This window comes from Sinohyriopsis cumingii, chromosome 5 (genome assembly GCF_028554795.1).
Source record: "Sinohyriopsis cumingii isolate HCF-2022 chromosome 5, ASM2855479v2, whole genome shotgun sequence".
NCBI lineage: Eukaryota > Metazoa > Mollusca > Bivalvia > Unionida > Unionidae > Sinohyriopsis > Sinohyriopsis cumingii.
In genome coordinates, this window is record NC_142965.1 from 144,350,736 (window position 1) to 144,373,258 (window position 22,523).

General features: G+C 35.3%; 1 protein-coding gene across 2 annotated transcripts in view; it reads right to left on the minus strand.

The window, feature by feature from the left end:
* Positions 1–2,252: 2,252 nt before the first annotated feature.
* Positions 2,253–22,523, minus strand: part of LOC149800397 (uncharacterized) — a 56,585-nt gene continuing 36,314 nt past the window's right edge. Inside the window, exons 5-7 of one of the 2 annotated variants that reach the window (XM_089960031.1) lie at positions 10,720–10,803; positions 5,985–6,110; positions 2,253–4,924 (exon numbers count right to left, since the gene is read on the minus strand). In XM_089960031.1, coding sequence (XP_089816157.1) covers positions 4,671–4,924; positions 5,985–6,110; positions 10,720–10,803 — 464 coding nt within the window. In that variant the 3' untranslated portion in view covers positions 2,253–4,670. The remainder of the gene's footprint in view (positions 4,925–5,984; positions 6,111–10,719; positions 10,804–22,523) is intronic. The other variant, XM_089960032.1, reaches the window with a different exon arrangement.

The following is a 22,523-nucleotide window of genomic DNA, read 5'->3' on the forward strand; positions in this document are numbered from 1 at the left end:
GTGGTTTGTATGCGTTAGCGACGTTGTGTGGATAGTATATTTGGGGTTTGTATGCGTCCGCGTAAGTTTGTGTGGATAGTATATTTGGGGTTTGTATGCGTTAGCGACGTTGTGTGGATAGTATATTTGTTGGGTATGTATGCGTTAGCGTAAGTTTGTATGGATAGTATATTTGGGGTTTGTATGCGTTCGCGTACGTTTGTGTGGATAGTATATTTGGGGTTTGTATGCGTTCGCTTACGTTTGTATGGATAGTATGTTTGGGGTTTGTACACGTTAGCGAGGTTGTGTGGATAGTATATTTGGGTTTGTATGCGTTCGCGTAAGTTTTTTATGGATAGTATATTTGGGGTTTGTATGCGTTCGCGTACGTTTGTGTGGATAGTATATTTGTTGGGTATGTATGCGTTAGCCTAAGTTTATATGGATAGTATATTTGGGGTTTGTATGCGTTCGCGTACGTTTGTGTGGATAATATATTTGGGGTTTCTATGCGTTCGCGTACATTTGTATGGATAGTATGTTTGGGGTTTGTACACGTTAGCGAGGTTGTGTGGATAGTATATTTGGGTTTGTATGCGTTCGCGTAAGTTTTTTATGGATAGTATATTTGGGGTTTGTATGCGTTCGCGTACGTTTGTGTGGATGGTATATTTGTTGGGTATGTATGCATTAGCGTAAGTTTATATGGATAGTATATTTGGGGTTTGTATGCGTTCGCGTACGTTTGTATGGATAGTATATTTGGGGTTTGTACGCGTTAGCGTACGTTTGTATGGATACTATATTTTAATTTTGGTTTTATTCTTCGATCTGTTGTGTGTGTGTGTGTGTGTGTGTGTGTGTGTGTGTTAGTGTAAGAACGTCTGGAAAGTATATTTGTTGGGTTTTCCCTCTTCCCTGTGTGAATTGTATATTTTGGGATTGTTTTTTGTTCTTCCCTCTGTGGTGTGCGTGTGCGTGTGTGTGTCTGTGTGTGTGTGTATTGGTCTCTTTTTGTCCCTATAAAACTCCCTTTATCCCTATCAAATACATTCTACCTACCTACCTACAGTAGCGCGTATTCAGGTCAGCCACTTGCAACACTGTTGCCATATATCCCCTAGTTTCCAGTACAGTTACGTCACTGACGCTGGAAATTTTGATACTATAAATATAGACTTGGGGTTTTCCACAGGTTGTAGCTATACATATGTACTAGAATTCATAAACAGGAACGTCACTCAAGCTGAGGCTATAAAAAGATAGTGGGATTTTCCAAAGGCATAACCCACAAGTTGTATTATAAATGGATAGTGGGATTTCATATGAATTTTAGCTGAATATAGCTATAAATAGATACATAGGTGTTTATCCACGATCGTCACACAAGTTGATATTGTAAGTAGTTACTTATTTTATCCATTATAGTCGAAACCATTTTAACTTAATTTTCGGGGATATGTTTTAAATTATGGGACAATTTCGTCATTGTTGCGTTACTTTTAGTCACTTCCATTTTGTCGTTGAGCATTTCCTTGATTATAGCTGTTTATAGCATCATTACAATTATGCAACTTTTTGAACAGCCCAGCAAAATTTCAGGTCTTAGTAATGCTTTATATATAAATCTCAGGCTTTTACTAGTGTATGTCTGTCTCTGTCTCTGTTGTGTTTGGCCCTCTACCATCATTGTCCCTAGACAGGCCCACCATGTTAAATTCCCCTTTACGCTATACAGACCCACCATTTATTCCCCATGTTAATTTCCCTTGTCGCTAAACAGACCCACGATTTATTCCCATTGTCCCTATACAGGCCCACAGTTTATTCCCATGTTAATTCCCCTTGTCCCTAGACAGACCCAAACTCTATTCCCATGTTAAATTCCCCTTGTCCCTAGACAGACCCAAACTCTATTCCCATGTTAAATTCCCCTTGTCCCTAGACAGACCCAAACTCTATTCCCATGTTAAATTCCCCTTGTCCCTAGAGTGACCAACGATTTTTCTCCATGTTAAATTTACATAGTCCCCAGAGTGACCCAGGGGTGTCTGTAATGCTAATTCCCATTGTCCCTAGAGTGACCCCATTCATTACTAATAACATTATATTTTCACAGAGAGAGAGAGAGAGAGAGAGAGAGAGAGAGAGAGAGAGAGAGAGAGAGAAAGAGAGAGGTTTATATCTTTAAAATCAAATTAAAATGTCATCAGCAGTGAATCTTGGAGAGAAAAATAAAGACAGAAAATAACCAACAAATACAACAGAGGTCTCAGTATGTTTTGTATGTATTGATAATGAATGAGGAATCAAGAGCTGTAATGTTGTTTACCTGTATTTTTGGTTGCTTATGACATGCGGAGATTGATAATTGAGGGAATACGCAATGACTGTTTTTTAGATAATATAAACAAACCACTGTCCCTTCTAGTTTCATTTAATATACAATCCTCCTGCTGGATGATACTATAATCAGTAATATAATCAATAAAATCAGCACTGGATGATAATATAATCAGTAATATAATCAATAAAATCAGCACTGTGTGATAATATCATCAGTAATATAATCAATATAATCAGTACTGTGCGATAATATCATCAGTAATATAATCAATATAATCAGTACTGTGCGATAATATCATCAGTAATATAATCAATAAAATCAGCACTGTGTGATAATATCATCAGTAATATAATCAATATAATCAGTACTGTGCGATAATATCATCAGTAATATAATCAATATAATCAGTACTGTGCGATAATATCATCAGTAATATAATCAATAAAATCAGTACTGTGTGATAATATAATCAGTAATATAGTCAATATAATTAGTACTGTGTGATAATATCATCAGTAATATAATCAATATAATTAGTACTGTGCGATAATATCATCAGTAATATAATCAATAAAATCAGTACTGTGTGATAATATAATCAGAAAGGAGTGATTATATAATTATTGCAGAGTAATAGTATTATCAATGTTAAGTGATAATTGTATCAGTGCTGAGTGATAATATAACTAGTAATGAGTGATAATATAAACGGTAACAAGTGATATTTAATTAGTAATGAGTGAGAATATAATTAGTAATGAGTTATAATATGATTAGTGATGAGTGATAATATAATCAGAAATTAGTGATAATATAATTAGAGCTGAGTGATGGTATTATCAGTGTTAAGTGATAGCATTATCAGTACTGAGTGATAATATAATCAGTACTGATTGACAATGTAATCGGTGCTGAGTGATAAATATAGACAGTGTTCAGTGATAATATAATAATTAATATAATATATATATAAATAATCAGTGTTGATTGATAATATACCAGTAATCATTACTGAGTGATAATACAATAACTGCTGAGTCAAAATATAATCGGTACTGAGTGATAACACACAGCAATCACTGCTGAGTGATAATATCATCGGCGCTGAGTGATAATATTATCTGTGCTGATTTATTATATAATGGATGCTGAGTGATAACGTAATCGGTGCTGAGCAATAATATAATCCTTGCTGAATGATAATATAATCGGTGCTGTTGTGAGTGATTATATAATTAGTACTGAGTGATACTATAATTAATGCTGTGTGATAATATAATTAGTGCTGAGTGATAATATAATTAGTACTGTGTGATACTAATTAGTATTGATTTATAACATAATCGGTGCTGAGCTATTATATAATCGGTGGTGAGTAATAATATAATCGGTGCTGAGTAATAATATAATTAGTACTGAGTGATAATATAATTAGTACTGAGTGATAATATAATTAGTACTGTGTGATAATATGATTAGTAATGAGTGATAATATAATTAGCATTGATTGATAACATAATCGGTACTGAGCTATTATATAATCGGTGCTGAGTGATAATATAATCAGTACTGAGTGAAAATATAATCGGTACTGAGTGATAATATAACCCTTGCTGAGTGAAAGAATATAATCGGTGCTGAGAGATAATATAGTTAGCACTGAGTGATAATATAATTAGTACTGAGTGATGACATAATTTGTACTGAGTGATAATTTAATCGTCTCTAAGTGATAATGTTATCGTTACTGAGTCATATCATAATAGTTACTGAGTGATAATATAATCGGTGGTGAGTGATAATATAATTAGTACTAAGTTATAATGTAATCGTTTTTGAGTGGTAATATAATCGTTACTGAGTGACAATATAATCGTTACCGAGTGATAATATTATCGTTACTGAGTGATAACATAATTAGTACTGAGTGATAAAATAATCGTTACAGAGTGATAATATAATCGTTACTGAGTGGAAATATAATCGTTACTGAGTGATAATATAATCGGTGCTGAGTGATAATACAGTCGGTGCTGCCTGATAGCTATATATGAATGAAACCTTAGAAAAGAGATCGTCTTACTACTAGATTAAAGTGTGGCTGAGAATCAAAATAAAATATTACTAATTATTCAGCTGTTTGCTAGTTTTTTTTTTTCTTTACATTAAATTCACATTCTAGTTTTAGTACAACTTCTCTCATATGGTGAAGGAGCCATACATTGCAAACCCATAAATGCAATTCTAATTTATGATCTTAGATTCAGATAACTTCTATACACTATAATTATTTTTTTTTTTCGTGGGGGGTAACACATTCTTGATAACTGGCCTAGATTCTTTACGTATAGGAGTAGTAGTCTGACGTAGGTTTGCGGTAGTGAGGCTGCGGTCTTTGACATCCGCTCCCGTCACTGTTATACTGACAGTGGGCTGAGTTTTCACAGCTTTGTGGCATAATCTTTCGTATTTCTCTTGCGATGATTGACTCTATTTCCGGTAACAGGTCTGCCATATCAGCAGAACATTTACATGCTGACACCCTGGAATCTCGTTTAGGATCACGTGAATTTCTTTTTGTCCAAGTACCCTCCTCTAAAATACGACAGCACATATAAGTTAGTTGAAATCATGCACAATGTCCTTATCTTATAATTATGTCAACAAATATATATAATCAATTAAATGCATTAATATATACTCATAAAGATAGACGCGTATCAGTTCCAGGCATTAAGATATATCCTTACACATAGATGGTAGTTCTGGCTAGGTTTCATGAGAAAAGCAGAAAAATATTGCTATCGCTTGGTTGTAATAACCAGCATCGATAATACAAAGAACACAACATAATTTTCAATAATTATATTTTTGTGACGCTTATGATGAATTCTAATCATGCAATAGATCAAAGATAGAGTATTTTGGTTTACTTTGCTTGAATACACTGTGCTACATAGAAAACTATTGTAATAAATTTGGAGTATGCGCGTTTGGTTATAGCGATCCGTTTTAAGGAATTCTTAGATTTTTGTGATTACTTGTCTGATTATGGGAAGTCGGTCCTCTGGAAATATTCATGTGCCCGAAATAATTAGCAAATTACGAGGAGCAAACGTCACAGAGTGAAGTGTTACTGGGTTTCCACGATGCCATGGTTTACTTTTGGTGAATTCAGGACAGAGCCGCATGAGCGTCCCTGACGTTTCATTGTCCCTATTAAAATCTAGTGGTGTACATTGGTTGTGTGACTGCAGGTGCAGTATTTATGGTTGTAGACTGGTAAAATATACAATGGAATAGACAAGAAGGGACTCAGCAGATACAGTTGGTATCGCCATGTTGGCAAATGTGATACAATTTTACAGGCGAAATGTAGTTCGAAAACATGAATTGACTGGCCTAAGATGGCATAGTACAATTAGTTCCCTGTGTTAGGGGATAGTTGTATAGTTATATGGCGTGAACTGCTGACGGTACGGAACGTTGATGAGGAGAAGCATGCATATGTGAGGTTCATAGACATTCGGAAATTTGTGAGGTCTGTCGTCTTGTATTGACTGGAATATAATTATTTATAAAATGGACACGTTGGGCTTTCTAATTTACAACAGAAGTTGTACAGAGGTCTTTAAATTAGCGTAAACCTATTTACCTCTCAGGCTCTCCATTCGAGTCCATGTCTCACAGTGGCTGTTAATCTTATCCACTATCGACGTCTTAAATCTCATCGAGATGAGCTTCTTGTACAACTCTGAGTTGTCATCAACCTGCTCCACATCTGAAATTGCAACGTATGTACATTTTTCGAGCTACCTGGTAGAGTCATCATTAGAACTAAAATAGGTATATTTTATAAATCCTCGACACAGTAATCGTCCAAGGAAAAGTAGGTATATTTATTAAGTACAGATGTGCAGTTGCCTTCAGAACAAAAGTATACACATTCTATACGTTTTTGATATAGTCATCTTTTCAGACGAAAAACAGGTTCATTTTTATAAGTACTTGACACGATCATATTGGGGAGAAATGTAAGAACCTTTTCATTAGTACTTGAGTTAGTCATATTGGGGGTAAATGTAAGTACTTGATAAAGTAATATTGGGGAGATATGTAAGTACTTGATAAAGTTCTACTGGGGAGAAATGTAAGTACTTGATATAGTCATATTGGGGAGAAATGTAAGTACGTGATACAGTCATACTGGGGAGAAAAGTAAGTACTTGATACACATATTGGGGAGAAAAGTAAGTACTTGATACAGTCATATTAGGGAGAAATGTAAGTACTTGATACAGTCATAATGGGGAGGAATGTAATTACTTGATACAGTCATATTGGGGAGGAATGTAAGTACTTGATACAGTCAAATTGGGAAAAACTGTAAGTACTTGATACAGTCATACTGGGGAGAAATGTAAGAACCTTTCCAGAAGTAACTGAAACAGTCATATTGGGGAGAAATGTAAGTACTTGATACAGTCATATTGGGGAGAAATGTCTGTACCTTTTTATACATACTTGATACAGTCATATTGGGGAGGAATGAAAGTAATTGATACAGTCATAATGGGGAGCTATGTAAGTACTTAGTACAGGCATATTGGGGAGAAATATAATTACTTGATACAGTCATATTGGGGAGAAATGTAAATATTTGATACTGTCATATTGGGGAGAAATGTAAGTACCATTTTATCAGGACTTGATACAGTCATAATAGGGAGAAATGTAAATACTTGATACAGTCATATTGGGGAGAAAAGTAAGTACCTGATACAGTCATATTGGGAAGAAATGTAAGTACTTGATACAGTCATATTAGGGAGAAATGTAAATACTTGATACAGTCATATTAGAGAGAAATGTATGTACTTGATACAGTCATATCGGGCAAAAATGTAAGTACTTGATACAGTCATATTGGGGAGGAATGTAAGTACTTAATACAGCCGTATTAGGGAGAAATGTAAGTACTTGATACAGTCATATTAGGGAGAAATTGAAGTACTTGATACAGCCATATTGGGGAGAAAAGTAAGTACTTGATACTATCATATTGGGGAGAAATGTAAGTACTTGATACAGTCATATTGGGGAGAAATGTAAGTACTTGATACAGTCATATTGGGGAAAATATAAGTACTTGATACAGTCATATTAGGGAGAAATGTAAGTACTTGATACGGTCATATTGGGGAGGAATGAAAGTACTTGATACATTCCTATTGGGGAGAAACGTAAGTACTTGATACAGTCCTATTGGGGAGAAATGTAAATATTTGATACTGTCATATTGGGGAGAAATGTAAGTACCATTTTATCAGGACTTGATACAGTCATAATAGGGAGAAATGTAAATACTTGATACAGTCATATTGGGGAGAAAAGTAAGTACCTGATACAGTCATATTGGGAAGAAATGTAAGTACTTGATACAGTCATATTAGGGAGAAATGTAAATACTTGATACAGTCATATTAGAGAGAAATGTATGTACTTGATACAGTCATATCGGGCAAAAATGTAAGTACTTGATACAGTCATATTGGGGAGGAATGTAAGTACTTAATACAGCCGTATTAGGGAGAAATGTAAGTACTTGATACAGTCATATTAGGGAGAAATTGAAGTACTTGATACAGCCATATTGGGGAGAAAAGTAAGTACTTGATACTATCATATTGGGGAGAAATGTAAGTACTTGATACAGTCATATTGGGGAGAAATGTAAGTACTTGATACAGTCATATTGGGGAAAATATAAGTACTTGATACAGTCATATTAGGGAGAAATGTAAGTACTTGATACGGTCATATTGGGGAGGAATGAAAGTACTTGATACATTCCTATTGGGGAGAAACGTAAGTACTTGATACAGTCCTATTGGGGAGAAATGTAAGTACGTGATACAGTCCTATTGGAAAGAAATATAAGTACTTGATACAGTCATATTCGGGAGAAAGTTTAGTACTTAATACTGTCATATTGGGGAGAAATTTAAGTACCATTTTTTAAAGGACTTGATACAGTCATATTGGGGAGAAATGTATGTATTTGATAGCCTTATTGTCTAGAAATTGAAGCACTTGATACAGTCATACTGGAGAGAAATGTAAGAACCTTTTCATAAGTAACTGATGCAGTCATATTGGGGAGAAATGTAAGCACTTGATACAGTCATATTGGGGAGAAATTGAAGTACATGATACAGACATATTGGGGAGAAAAGTAAGTACTTGATACAGTCATATTGGGGAGAAATGTGGGTACTTGATACAGTCATATTGGGGAGAAATATAAGTACTTGATACAGTCATATTAGGGAGAAATGTAAGTACTTGATACAGCCATGTTAGGGAGGAATGTAAGTACTTGATACAGTCATATTGGGGAGAAAAGTAAGTACTTGATACAGTCATATTGGAGAAAAATGTAAGTACTTGATACAGTCATATCGGGGAGAAAAGTAAATACTTGATACTGTCATATTGGGGAGAAAAGTAATTACTTGATATAGTCATATTGGGGAGAAATGTAAGTAGTTGATACAATCATATTGGGGAGATATGTAAGTACTTGATACAGTCATATTGGGGAGGAATGTAAGTACATGATACATTCATATTGAGGAGGAATGTAAGTACTTGATACAGTCATATTGGGAAGGAATGTAAGTACTTCATACAGTCATATTGGGGAGAAAAGTAAGTACTTGATACAGTCATATTGGGGAGGAATGTAAGTACTTGATACAATCATATTGGGGAGAGATGTACGTACTTGATACAGTTATATTGGGGAGGAATGTAAATACTTCATAGTACAGTCATATTGGGGAGAAAATTGAGAACTTGATTCAGTCATATTAGGGAGAAATGTAAGTACTTGATACAGTCATATTAGGGAGAAATATAAGTACTTGATACAGTCATATTCGGGAGAAATCTAAGTACTTGATACCGTCATATTAGGGAGAAAAGTAAGAACTTGATGCAGCCATATTGGGGAAAAATGTTGGTAGTTGATACACATTCATCTTGAGAAGACGAGTAGTTAAATTTTATAAATAATTTATACAATCATCCTCAAAACATAATCGAAACATTTTATTTTAAGTGCTTTGCGCAGTCATCAAGCAGCAGAGAGGGTGAACAGACCATAGAATTCCGACAAAACAAATAAAACAAACAAATAAAATCATCTCGTAGAAAGGTCAAGATTTTACAAATGAACTTTTCCTTGAGATGTTTTATTTCTGTAATGGCCGATTGTGCTAATAAAACCTCAGTTCGAAATAGTAGCTGAAAAAATAAAGTACTCTACGTGTTTATTTATTTCTTGTTTATTTTTTTGACGACCAACGTTGGTAGGCACCCTCTCTGCTGCTATTAATTTACCACCATACCAAGTTTGATGAATATTTTTCAACGCGTTCTCGCTGTCCTTTCTCCTCATCTGTTTCATCTTCATCTGTTTCATCTTTATTTGTTCTATGTTTCAAGTAATATTCAAGTTCTGATGGTGATTTTTCTATTTTTGGATTTATGTTCTTTCTTTTTCTGTAATAGTTCATCAAACTTCTGTATCGATCTCCACCGCAATTTTTACAAATCTGATATAATCCTCTAACGCCGTTGTCACATCCAACACAACTTCGTGGACCAGCATGAAGGTTTTTCTTTAGAAGATAATTATGTTTCTTGCAATATTCTCCACGGCACCTTTTGTTGTATTTATCTGTTGTTCCTTGACGCAGCCACGCACAGTTGTTCATTATATTAATGATATCTGTTTAATTAAATTTAATTTTATCATCACCCCTGTTACCCAAATATTTTATCAAGACCCACACGATATCTTGTTCTTGGATCATGTAAATTTATTGTTATAAATCCATGTGGGGTAGCTTGCGCTCGTGAGAAGAAATTTTTGAATTTAAGTATATCCATGTCACCACCACACCAAGTTTGATGAATATTTCGCAACGTGTGTGTGTCTACGCCATTAAACACAACTAAAATGTTGCAGTTGTCTCTGATCACCTTCGGAATTTGTGTGTATCGTTGAGTAACATAGATCACGTCTGTATTTTTATGTCTACCTCGGGAAAATATTCTGGCTGGATTTGATTGTTTATCTAGCATCACATCGTCGTATACAACTAAATTATTAATAAATCCGTCTAAAACATCTACGGATGGTGCTTCATCAATATCGGTTATAAACTCTATAACATCATTATCTTCATCCAGTAATCGCGCGTTTTCATTGAAATCTTTAAGTACATCATAACATCGCTGATCATCAACGGATGGTGCTACTAAATACAACTTATCCCATTTCAGCCATCTCATTATCAGATTAAGTAGTAATTGCGTCTTACCCGATCCAGATGGTCCTATGATGATCATTCTGATGGAGTTCGGTAGCGCAGGATGGTGTTTAACTGGCTCTCGCTGCCGAGTTGCTGAGAAATGAATTATATCCATATATATTATAACATGAATTTATATTGTTTACGCTGTAAAGTTAAAACTCCAACTACTGATTTAGCTACGGTTACAACAAAAAATAAAAAAATAGCGTACGGTGGAAAATGTTCTATATGCGGTAGAAAGAAATTTTCGTTTTTACCTAATAAGCGCGGTGGTGATATTGCTAATTTGATGTCAAAGTTTCCAGGTGCTCCATGGGCTAAATACAGTGGGGAAAAACATCTACCAGGATATAATTATTGCGGTCCTGGTACCAGACTTGATATCAGGCTCGATAATCAGGATCAACCAAAACCAGGCGAGGAACCAATAAACGCTATTGATCGAGCTTGTCATGCTCATGATGTAGGTTATAAAAGTCAAAATCTACAACATAGGCATATTGCAGATGTAAAATTAATTCATGCATTAAATTCTATAAAAAATAAAAATATTAGAGAATCATTAGCTAATTGGTTAGTAAGATCCTCGATGAAAGGTAAATTAGCGCTAGGGGCTGGTAATATATAATGGAATTAATTTATTATTCACCAAGAGGATACTGGAGAGGCAAAGCAGCAATTGGTAAACTTGCTGATGCAGCAGCGGTTAAACATTCTACTGCTAAAGCGTGGTGATCCAAACAAGCAATATGGCAAATTTATCTACCACGTCCTAAACAAATTCAGTACGCGTATTTCGATGTCAGTGTTCCTAATGAAGTTCATCAAGCTGATATTCTGTTTTTACCGCATGATACTGTACGTGGAAAAACGTACAAGTACGCGTTAACCGTAGTTGATGTTGCAAGTAGATATAAAGAAGCAGAGCCGCTATCAGCGAAAACATCATCTGAAGTAGCCGATGCGTTTGAACGAATTTATCAACGAGGACTCGGACCACAAGGTGGTCTGCGATGGCCGCAGCTACTACAGGTTGATCCTGGTAAGGAATTTCTTGGTCCAGTATCATCGCTGATGAAACGACATAATACCAAAATACGACGAGGTCATACTGCAATTCATCGTGATCAAGCAATTGTTGAGCGATTTAATCGAACACTTGCTGAGCGGTTATTTGGATATCAATACGCGAGGGAATTTATTCAGGATAAAAGATCTCGCGAATGGGTGGCAAGATTACCAGGCGTGATAGCTGCATTAAATAATGAGATCACACGAACAACCAACATGAAACCCATTAGCGCGGTCACAAAAAAAAAATATACCAACACAACGAAAAGATGTTGGAAAACAAAAAATATTAGGTGATGTCACAGTCAGATATTTATATGAGCCTGGTGAACTTGAAGGTGGTAAAGCGAGAGCGACTGATCCTATTTGGAGTGTTACCACACACAAAATATCTACCGTGACAAGATCCACTGGGAGAAACGCAGGCGTTTCCAGACCTGCAATCTACAGATTAGATTTGGCCGCTCCTCAGCGTGGATTTACACGTGAACAACTACAAATAATTTCCGCGGATACACAACTACCACCGCGATCACTTGACTAGCACCCAAGGCGCTAGCGCCTCTACGTCGATTACACTCAAGACAGGTTAACATGGTATTTTCTCGTGTATGACCGCGACTATTATCTTTTCTATCTACGGTAAATTGTCTTGAATCATTACTCGAATATCGCCATAACATTATACAATTACAACTGGTGCAATGATTATTCTGCTGCTGTTTTAACTCAATAATAAATTCAACATCAAGATCAAAGTCACGTTTATTTTTTTTATCAGATTGTTTGTATCCGATTAATTTTTTTCTTATTATATCATCATCGATGATGTTAAATTTATCAACGATTTCAGGAGTTATAATTCTACGTAATTGAGATATATTTCTGACCCTCGATACCGCTAAATAAACTAAATTTGACCACTCGATGCGATCGTCTACAATCCAGACTCGTGTATCAGAAATAGTTAATCCCTGAGACGAGTGGATCGTCATTGCGTATCCCAACACCCATGGAGATTTGTCAGCGTGTATTGCATCTTCGACCACACTGATATCAACGGCGACAATATCATTTAATACGAGATTCTGTTTCCTTGACTCTGTCAAGGGTCCTGGAATATCAACATTAATATTCTGTTTTCGTGTATCTGATGGTCTATAACACAACGGTACGGGTAATTCTGAATATTTTTCTTTATGTAGTTGAAATAACTGCTGTTGTAAAGCGTCTCTGATTATTTTTCTACTTGCTACGATCAAATCGGTGGGTCTCCATAATTTCAAAAAATCACTCATTGATGTCTCTGAGATCACTCCACGTATTATTTCACACTGAATTTTGTTTGATTGTAATCTGATTAATTTTTTAAACTCCCTCAAATTTGCATCAAGAGCTCTATGATCATCATCTATTTCTTCGTAATAATCAACGAAATTTTTTAACCAATCATGTGGAGATGGTCCAACAAAAGGCGGCGGTTGACCATGATCGCCACACGTTATTATAGCGGTATTTTTTGTCAACAACCAATCAAGAAACGTTTTTAATGTATCCAAAGAGACCGTGCATATCTCATCCCAAATAATTATTTTAGGTATATATTTTTCTCCCATCCGTTCAGGAGTCCATGTATCTCCGCGCCACCGAAAGAAACTATGATACGTACACGATTGTACTTGCCGCTGTTTCATCTCACGTGCAAGTCTATGTGTGGGTGTCAGCACGATTATATCTGAATTTCTAAAAACATTAATCGTTCGAGTTGTTTTGCCGCATCCACCAGGTCCATTGAGATATACTGTCTTATATCTGGTTATTGGATCACTCAACGATGGTCCTTTCGACATTTCTGATATTTTATTACCCCTACGATAAAAATCTCTCATTGTAACATCTGCTGATTCTGCATAATTGTGTAATAGTTCCTTTTTTATTCTCCACGAACCCCATCGTTCATCATTACTTGTAAATTTCATAACAAGTTCTAAATATTTACTTGAAATATAAAACGAATCTGTTGCGACTCTGACTGCGGTCTCAGGAAATCTATTAATCATCGATAATAAATTTATAGAAACATAAGCCAACATGGAAGATCTTAGATGAGTATATTGTGGGGATACGTCATTTATGTAACTAACGATCGTACCTAATTTTGTTCCGTCGGATAAATAAACACTTTCTCGATTTACAAATATATTTCTCGCTGTTGTGTCAGCGATTATAAAATCGTACTCGGCATCATCTAGAATTAATCGTGCGTGATGTCTTTTATAATCATATGCACCACCTTGAGTAAATTTACCTATAATTTTTCTATCGAGATCTTTTGCGGTTTTGAGTTTATTAGGAATATCATCTTCGGAAACATCAGGATATTTTTCCTTAAACTCGCTAATAACTTCAGAATCTGACATGGGCAACCAAACTTTGGTCTGTGCATGATATGATATAATTGCCTCACTGACCACCAACGATGTCAGTATCATACAATCTAGCATATATCACAACAAAACTATAGGTGCCCAACGTTTTTCACAAAAATGTCTACCAAACCAAACATAACAAATCTTGTGAAGATTTTCGTTAAACTCGAATGATTCAATACAGGCGAATCCAGTCAGATCAAAATCAGGTAATGGTCCATTAATTGCCACTCGCGTCATCTCGTTTGTAGGGTGACCAAATCTTTCAAAGTACACAGAACAATCTCCGTATCCCAGAAAACTTCCTGGATAACATGCAACCATATCAACCGAAATAACATCATTGTAATTGTATTTGGTATTCCATAATCCGCCATGTCCATATTCGACGCAACTTGCGCGTACGTCCTCGAGTAAATCAAATCGTGTTGGTTTCCATGAATTTCGTTCTCTGGCGAAATGAGCCGCAACAGATGGAACGGTAAAACAATTAGTTAGTAATTTGTCAGTATTTTCCGCGTGCTTGCACTGTAAAAACTTCGCGAGATTTTTCATCTCGTCATGGAGGGATTCTGTGCGATATATTTCACCGTTTGGTTTGACAAACTGATCAAATTCACATTCTTCATTACTTTTAAATAACCATACCGATACAGGATCGGTTTTACTTATTTCGTTGATAAAATCAAACATATCTGTGGGGTAAAATCTAACAGTTCGATCACGTGGAAATATTGTTACTGCGTTAGTCCATGCGTGCGCGTTATGATCGATAATATTTATTGGAGCTCCCTTCGATTTATATTTCGATTGGTACAGTACTTCTCCCGTTATTGTCGCCACAGTTATTGGAAATTTTAATATTTTTCCTAACTCAGCAACATCTTTTATTGTAGCACCGGTATCCCTAACTGAATCAGCCCACGAGTTTATTTTTTCACGCCTTAAATCAGTTAATCCATTTCCACGCATCGCGTTTGTAAAGTGTTCTATTACTCGTTCGGCTACACAATTTAACCTTGAAAATTTCATCGGCGCTAGTTTATCAACGTTGGGTTTTTTATTTATCTCATAGATTCCATAAATAGCCGCTGTTACAGGATATGCTCGCTCATAATACGGTTTGTCAATACCCGTCAGTAGACCCGGTCTGGAATTTTTACTTAATATGACAGTTTTATTATTGCCAAGGACAGGATCATATTTGTCACGGATAATCCAATCTACCTGTTTCTGTTAATACAATAAATTTTACTCTGAAGAAATATTTTTGATTGCCCTCGTATTCAGCGATGTAGTTAATGATAGTTGCCGCTCGCTTGTCGTTCATTGTGGCGTCCGTGACTTTGTCAAGGCGTATGATCTTGAACGTTGACCATGTATGAGATGCACCATCCGTGTAAAATTCTTTCTTGGCGTCGTGAATTTTCGAGATCAAACTTTTATTTTTCGGATCAACCAAATCTCGCACTGGCAAGTCAGAAGATAATCTGTCAAGGTTGAATTTATATTTAACAGGCCTAGTTTGGGATAATCTCTCAAGCTCGTTCTTATAATTAAAACAAATATTTAAATAAAGAAAATTATATATATATATATATATATATATATATATATATATATATATATATATATATATATATCTATATCTATATATATATATATATATATATATATATATATATATATATATATATATATATATATATATATATATACAATGTCTCAATGCAGATGGTTGATGATCGGCTCAGTAAATCGATGCAACAAATCCTGCAGAAAGGAATCTTGTTGGATGCACTCACAAAACATACGACGAGGAAGTCTAGGACCAATACCATGTCTGCGGTGTGGTATTGGAGTGCGAGGAAAAACAGAATTATGTGGAAAGTGCGGCGGAAAACGGTTCAGAGAACTTAAAAGATATTATGACAAAAAAAATAATAGCGGTGAAAACGCTATAAAATCCGTGGGGGATTATATATCAAGATTTCAGACAAACAATGATTTAAACGAATAATATTATTATAATGGAGCAAAATAAATTTGTCCCACATCCTGTCATAACAAACTATGAATCAAATATTAATGGTATCATCAGACACTGCAAGTTGAAGAGACAAGTTGGTTGTATTAATAATCATGGTTATCTAAGGTTTACTGCTGGGGAGAGAAAACATTATCTATGTCATAGATTTACGTATGAATGTCATAATGGGATGATCAATGACGGTCTTGTTATTGATCATATTGACGGGGATACTCAAAATAACTCCCTACACAACCTTCGTGTTGTCACTCGAAGCGTGAACTCTGCATGTGGTAATACAGGAAGATGTAAGACAATCGGAAAGAGGGCGGTAATTTCCACAAACATAGAAACTGGCGAAAAAGTTATATTTCGTTCAATATCTTCTGCTGTGAAATATTTTGATATTCACCCACAATCAGTACAAAGAGTGGCAGAAAATATATATAAAACCACTTTCTCGAAAAAATATAAACAGAAAATCATCTTTCAGTATCAATAACTATCATCACCACATTGAATTAATTTTTTTAATTTATGTCACAGTAGGTCCTCCATACACTACTGAATTTTTGATTATATAAAAGGGAGATTACTTTGTAATATATAGTTTTCTTCGTAGATTTTTGATTTTTTATGATCGTAATTAGTCAGTTTAACTAATTACATCGTAATTAATTACTCGTAGAAGTATTATTTATGGTTTTTAAATATTTCCCATCATACAACATTACGAGAAATCATGATAATGTTATTGATCCGCAAGGAAGCTGTGTAGGTACAGAACAGAAACCGTTGTCATGGTAATCGATCTGCAGGTGTGTGTTCATGCCACTGTTATTATTGATTCGCAGTCTGCTTAGGAAAAACGCTGTTTTATATTCAGAAACTGTTGTTATTCAGAAACCGCTGTTTTATATTCAGAAACTGTTATTATTCAGAAACTGTTATTATTCAGAAACCGCTGTTTTAGTGTAAATATTGGTTCCTTAGCTATATAGCTTAACTATATGTTAACTTCCGAAATATATGTTCGTAACAAGGTTTGATAGCTCAATCAGTATGGTATTGGACTGTGACGCTCGCGGTCCAGGATCGAACCCCCATGGCTGACAATTTGTCGGTGGTGTGCGCATAATTGCGATTTTTATAATAGTGGGGGAACCGCAAAAACCCCCCCGCTCAGCAAAATTCAACCACAATATTGACCTGTGGTTGATACATATTTTCGTATCACCCACTGGATTAATTATTGTGGGTGGGATTTTTGCTGAGCGTATATGTTTGTACTGTCCTTAGTTAGGTTATATGTTTGTGCCGTCCAATGCATAATCTGAGCTCGCTAATACACTCGATAGGGGCTCTTCATTCATAATCTGAGCTCGCTAATACACTCGATAGGGGTTCTTCATTCATTGTATATAACCATTTCATTGGATATATCCATTTCATTGTATATATCCATTTCATTGTATATATGTTATGTGTATATCCTCTAAACTTGGTAGATTGCGGTGGCAAGCTACGAGTTTAATGAGGATTGTGCTGTCCTTGTGCCGTCCTTAGTTAATTATATGTTATGTGTATATCCTCTAAACTTGGTAGATTGCGGTGGCAAGCTACGAGTTTAATGAGGATTGTGCCGTCCTCCCTCTTGGGCCTTCTAGACCGTTGTTTGGCGGGTTAGGGGCTCTCGTAGAGGGAATATTTGCCTAATGAACTTGGTAGATTGCGGTGGCAAGCTACGAGTTCTTGGTTGTGCTGTCCCTGAATCATCCCGACGAACTCGCTAAACACTCGATAGGGGTTCTAGAGATATTTTTTTTTTATTTTAAAGATTTATATATTATATAATGAACCATGAAAATATCAATGATGTAATTGTTGCTATTAAAAAATTGAAAAAAGATGGAATTAATATATCTGATGAACTTAATCCTGAAAAAATAGTTTCTGACTTTGAGATTTTACAAGAACGTAAAACCCAGGGGACACACACACTATCATCTGAATACAGGCTCATGAAGCGGATTCAGGCGGCAATGTTTCAGTCGCTAGCTACCGTAGAAGATGATCATGTGAAGGAGTTCGTTCCTCTCTCTGCCGCCGTAGAAAGAATTAAATCGTTATTATCCCACGAGTACGAGGCAAAGAAAACGATTAGTACCCGTATAAGACTATTAAGAAAAATTATGTCAGAGAGTAACTTCGTTACTGGTGAAACGATCCAGAGTAACTTCGTTACTGGTGAAACGATCCAAAGTAACTTCGTTACTGGTGATAATGAAAATGAAAGTTTTGGTAACTGGGGTCCATGTCAATGCTGACCACGTGTGGTGTAAAATGATCAAATTTTCAGAAAAAAAAACTAAATAAAAATCAGGGAAAAATAATATTTTTTCACAAATACGCGATTTTGACTACCAACTACCTCGTCAGAAATAAGAAAAAATTGATATTTATTTTACAAAATACAAGAAAAATGCACGAATTACTTGATCCTGACGGGGTAGTTGGTAGTCAAAATCAAGAAAATTCTAACTTTGTCAAATTGTTCCTAATAAATTTTATTTATTATAAATTAATTTTATTTATTAATAATATTATTTTTACTGAGGATTTATTTTTTTTTTACTAAAATCAAGAAAAATGCACGAATTACTTGATTCTGACGGGGTAGTTGGTAATCAAAATCAAAGAAAAATGTACGAATTACTTGATTTCTGACGGGGTAGTTGGTAGTCAAAATCAGGAAAATTGAGCAATTTCGTTGTATTTTAGTAAAAAAAAAAAAAATCTCAGTAAAAATAATATTATTAATAAATAAAATTAATTTATAATAAATAAAATTTCTTATTTCTGACGGGGTAGTTGGTAGTCAAAATCAAGTAATTCGTACATTTTTATGTTTCTGACGGGTAGTTGGTAGTCAAAATCAAGTAATTCGTGCATTTTTATGTTTCTGACGGGGTAGTTGGTAGTCAAAATCAAGTAATTCGTACAATTTCAGTAAAAAAATAATAAAAATCAGGAAAATTAATAAATCTTATTTTTTTTGTGATAGAAATTTTATTTTTTACTTTCATCGACCAGCTTTTTTAGTTGCCTAGGCCGATTAATTTGTACCAAACACAAATTTGTGCCAGTAATAATAAAATATTTTTTTATTTATTTTTTTTTAAGTTGATCGAATTTGAGTCTGATCTCTGTTACAATTGTTCTTCTAACTGTTAAGAAATCCTCGTGTGTAAAAACCCTCCATTACATAAAGATCTACGATAAAGTCTTACGACTTTACATACAGATTTATCACAAGTTCTTCTCCACGTATGTCAATTAAGCGATTAAGGTGGTCTGTGAGTTTAAAATTGATTCGTGTTAACATATTATTGTGACACCGCAGACACACAGTATTAGTTGGTTCTTGCACGATTAAACTTCCAGGGGGAACTTGTGGTGTGAACGTGTACAGGATGCATCCTTGTTGAGCCTGATTTGATCTTCCGAGATCTATTTGATAGCTGCCATCGATTACGTCACAAACCAGATTGACCGCGACCGTCGGTGTTATATTAACGATTCCCGGAGATATGTGTCTTCCGCCGCCATGTGGATCATTATCATATCTAAGAACAACTGCTGGTGGAATTAATTTTCTCCATGCATCGAGTATTTTAGGAAAAAACTCATCAATGACATCACTGACAGATTTTCTTAACTCGGTTACACTATACCCGGGAAATTTAAAATTTGGTACATCGGCTTCTGTTAATTTATATTTTTCTAACCATTTATCTCCAAAAAAATTTTCAGATGGTTCTAAACTAAGCATCGCTTGAACTATTCGGTTATTAATATATTCCATATCTGATATAAGCTGATTTAATATTTCCACACGCGTGATGATTTTTTCACGCGATGACGCTGATATGTCAAAAATATGTTCGTTAAAATATTGATTTAGTTGATCTAGTTGTTTTTTACATTCTTGATTGATTTCCTGAAAATATTTAATAATATCACTCCGATAAATAGCAAAACTATTTGCTCTTTTCCCGGAATTTTTAAAAGCCCATAACTCATCAAAATCGTGAATTAAAACCTTGCTGAGCATTGATTTATTTTTTAAAATACGTAGTTCTTCCCCGTATGATGGATTAATTTCATGATATGATTGCCTATCCGTGACATAATCAGACTTTTTCGGTTCTGGTGGTATCGGTGTTATCGGTGGTGATATTTCAGGCCAACCTAGTACGGATCTTATCGTGGATTGATAAATATCAACGGCATAATCAGGCGAGTTTGTTTCAATCGTCGAGGACAGGGTGGGTTCATGAACATTAATTGATATTTTTGCTTCTTTTCCCGTTATTGATTTTATTCTACGCGCAAATTCCTCACTGATCTCTTCAATCTCATAACTGCCAGTTGGTATTCCAACAACAACCCAGTCAGGTGTTCCATCGGGTTTGTTGTTGTTAGCAAATATAAGCGAATTATTTGCTTGTGTACCATTAAATGATTTTGATCTGATATTTGGCCAGCTGTAATATACTCGTAATTGTGCTAGTGCTTTTTCTTTTACTGGAATTGCAGTAGGAAAATTAACACTAAATTCAGGATTAATTGAACTTACCGAGATCATCGTTATCTTTGGCGGAGTTGTGTTGGTCACGATCTGCTGGAGTAATTCTGTCATTATTGATACTTGTACCTTTAATACCTTCGTCGTATATTTTGGTTATCATTGAAAATTCGAAATCAGATATAATTCCATCACTGAGACTCGCTGATAACAACGAGGATAATTTCGAGTATGCTACCGTCGCTGTATGTAATTTTATTTTGTAATCGGATAATTTTTCGTTCGTGCAAGTACATATTTTTTTTGTGATGATATTAAGCACACCTGCAATAGTTGTTGCTGCTGAAATACAAATAGTTACAGCTACTGGTGCCATCGTTGTCAACGCTGATAATATTACACCGGTTTCAGCAACAACAGCGGATACTGAATAAACAATCACATCAACGATAACCAATCGTCGTCGATATTTTTTTACTTTTACTGTATATTGATCGACTTGATCTTTTAGCGCAGCCTGCCATTCACGCGCTTGATTGTACCTGTTTTGTGCACCATCCATATATTTTTATGCAGTAACCAATTGAGGTGTTTCAGCTACAAATTCCAAACACCACCAGTAAGATGTTGCGGTTAATTCCTTATCAGCTGCTTCCAGAATAAATATTTCTTCGGTTCCGCTATTTAATACAACAGATACAAACCCATAAAACCTGTCGGTGGAATGACGCCATGGAAACGTTGTAAATATTTCAAATTTTGCAGCACTAAACACAGACAGCCTGTACACGCCAGTGACTGTTGCGGTATATTTGATAGTATTATTTTGTTGCGACCATGTTGCAAATCCCGATGATACCGTGCATACGATGTTTGTGATATGCCCGGGAGTTATTCCAGCTGGAATTTTAATCAAATTTGTTTTGTTGACAATCTCAGGAATTCCCGCTACGATGTCTTGCTGTGTTTGTTTGATCGTGTCTAGGTCAGTTTTGATATCAACGAGTTTCATGTCAATGACGGGAGGAGTTCCAAAGAACTTATTTATGGCATCATCGATTTTCTGAAAATTTCTTCGAAGTCTTATAAAACCGGTTACGTGAACATCATACTCGGCCCGCAGCGTGGATAGTTTTCCATCCACGTCGTCGACGTATAGTTTGTTTGCGACGTCGTTGTCAGATTTTGGACCTGTTACAGCTACTATTTTGTTCCCGTTCATGCTAAGTTCACCTGTCATTGTGTCACCGGTGTTTCTCACGCGATTAGCAACACTTTTTGCAATTTCATCTCTGATGGTTTTAAGTGACATACTTGAATCTCTGATTCTACCACCGTCAGTAAACACAGGAATATTATCCGTAACTGCACCAAGTACTCGTCGAACTATATCATTCCATTTGATATTGCTGGTTTTTAGTTTACCATATCGATCTTGAAAAATAACAACTTCATCTGGGTCAACTCCAGCCAGGTTCATGATATCAGCGAGGTCATCCTTAGTCACAGACTTCGACAGATCAACGTCGGATTTTATTTTCTTACTAGTAGAAGATCTTCCGTAGATGTCAACCATTATAATAAGACCCGTTGTTTAAAACGCCTTACGCGCAACAAATCGGTTGCTTGTATAATCGTGCACGACTTTATGTGGCGGCCTGGATGATTTTGATATAGCGTCGAGTACATTAAT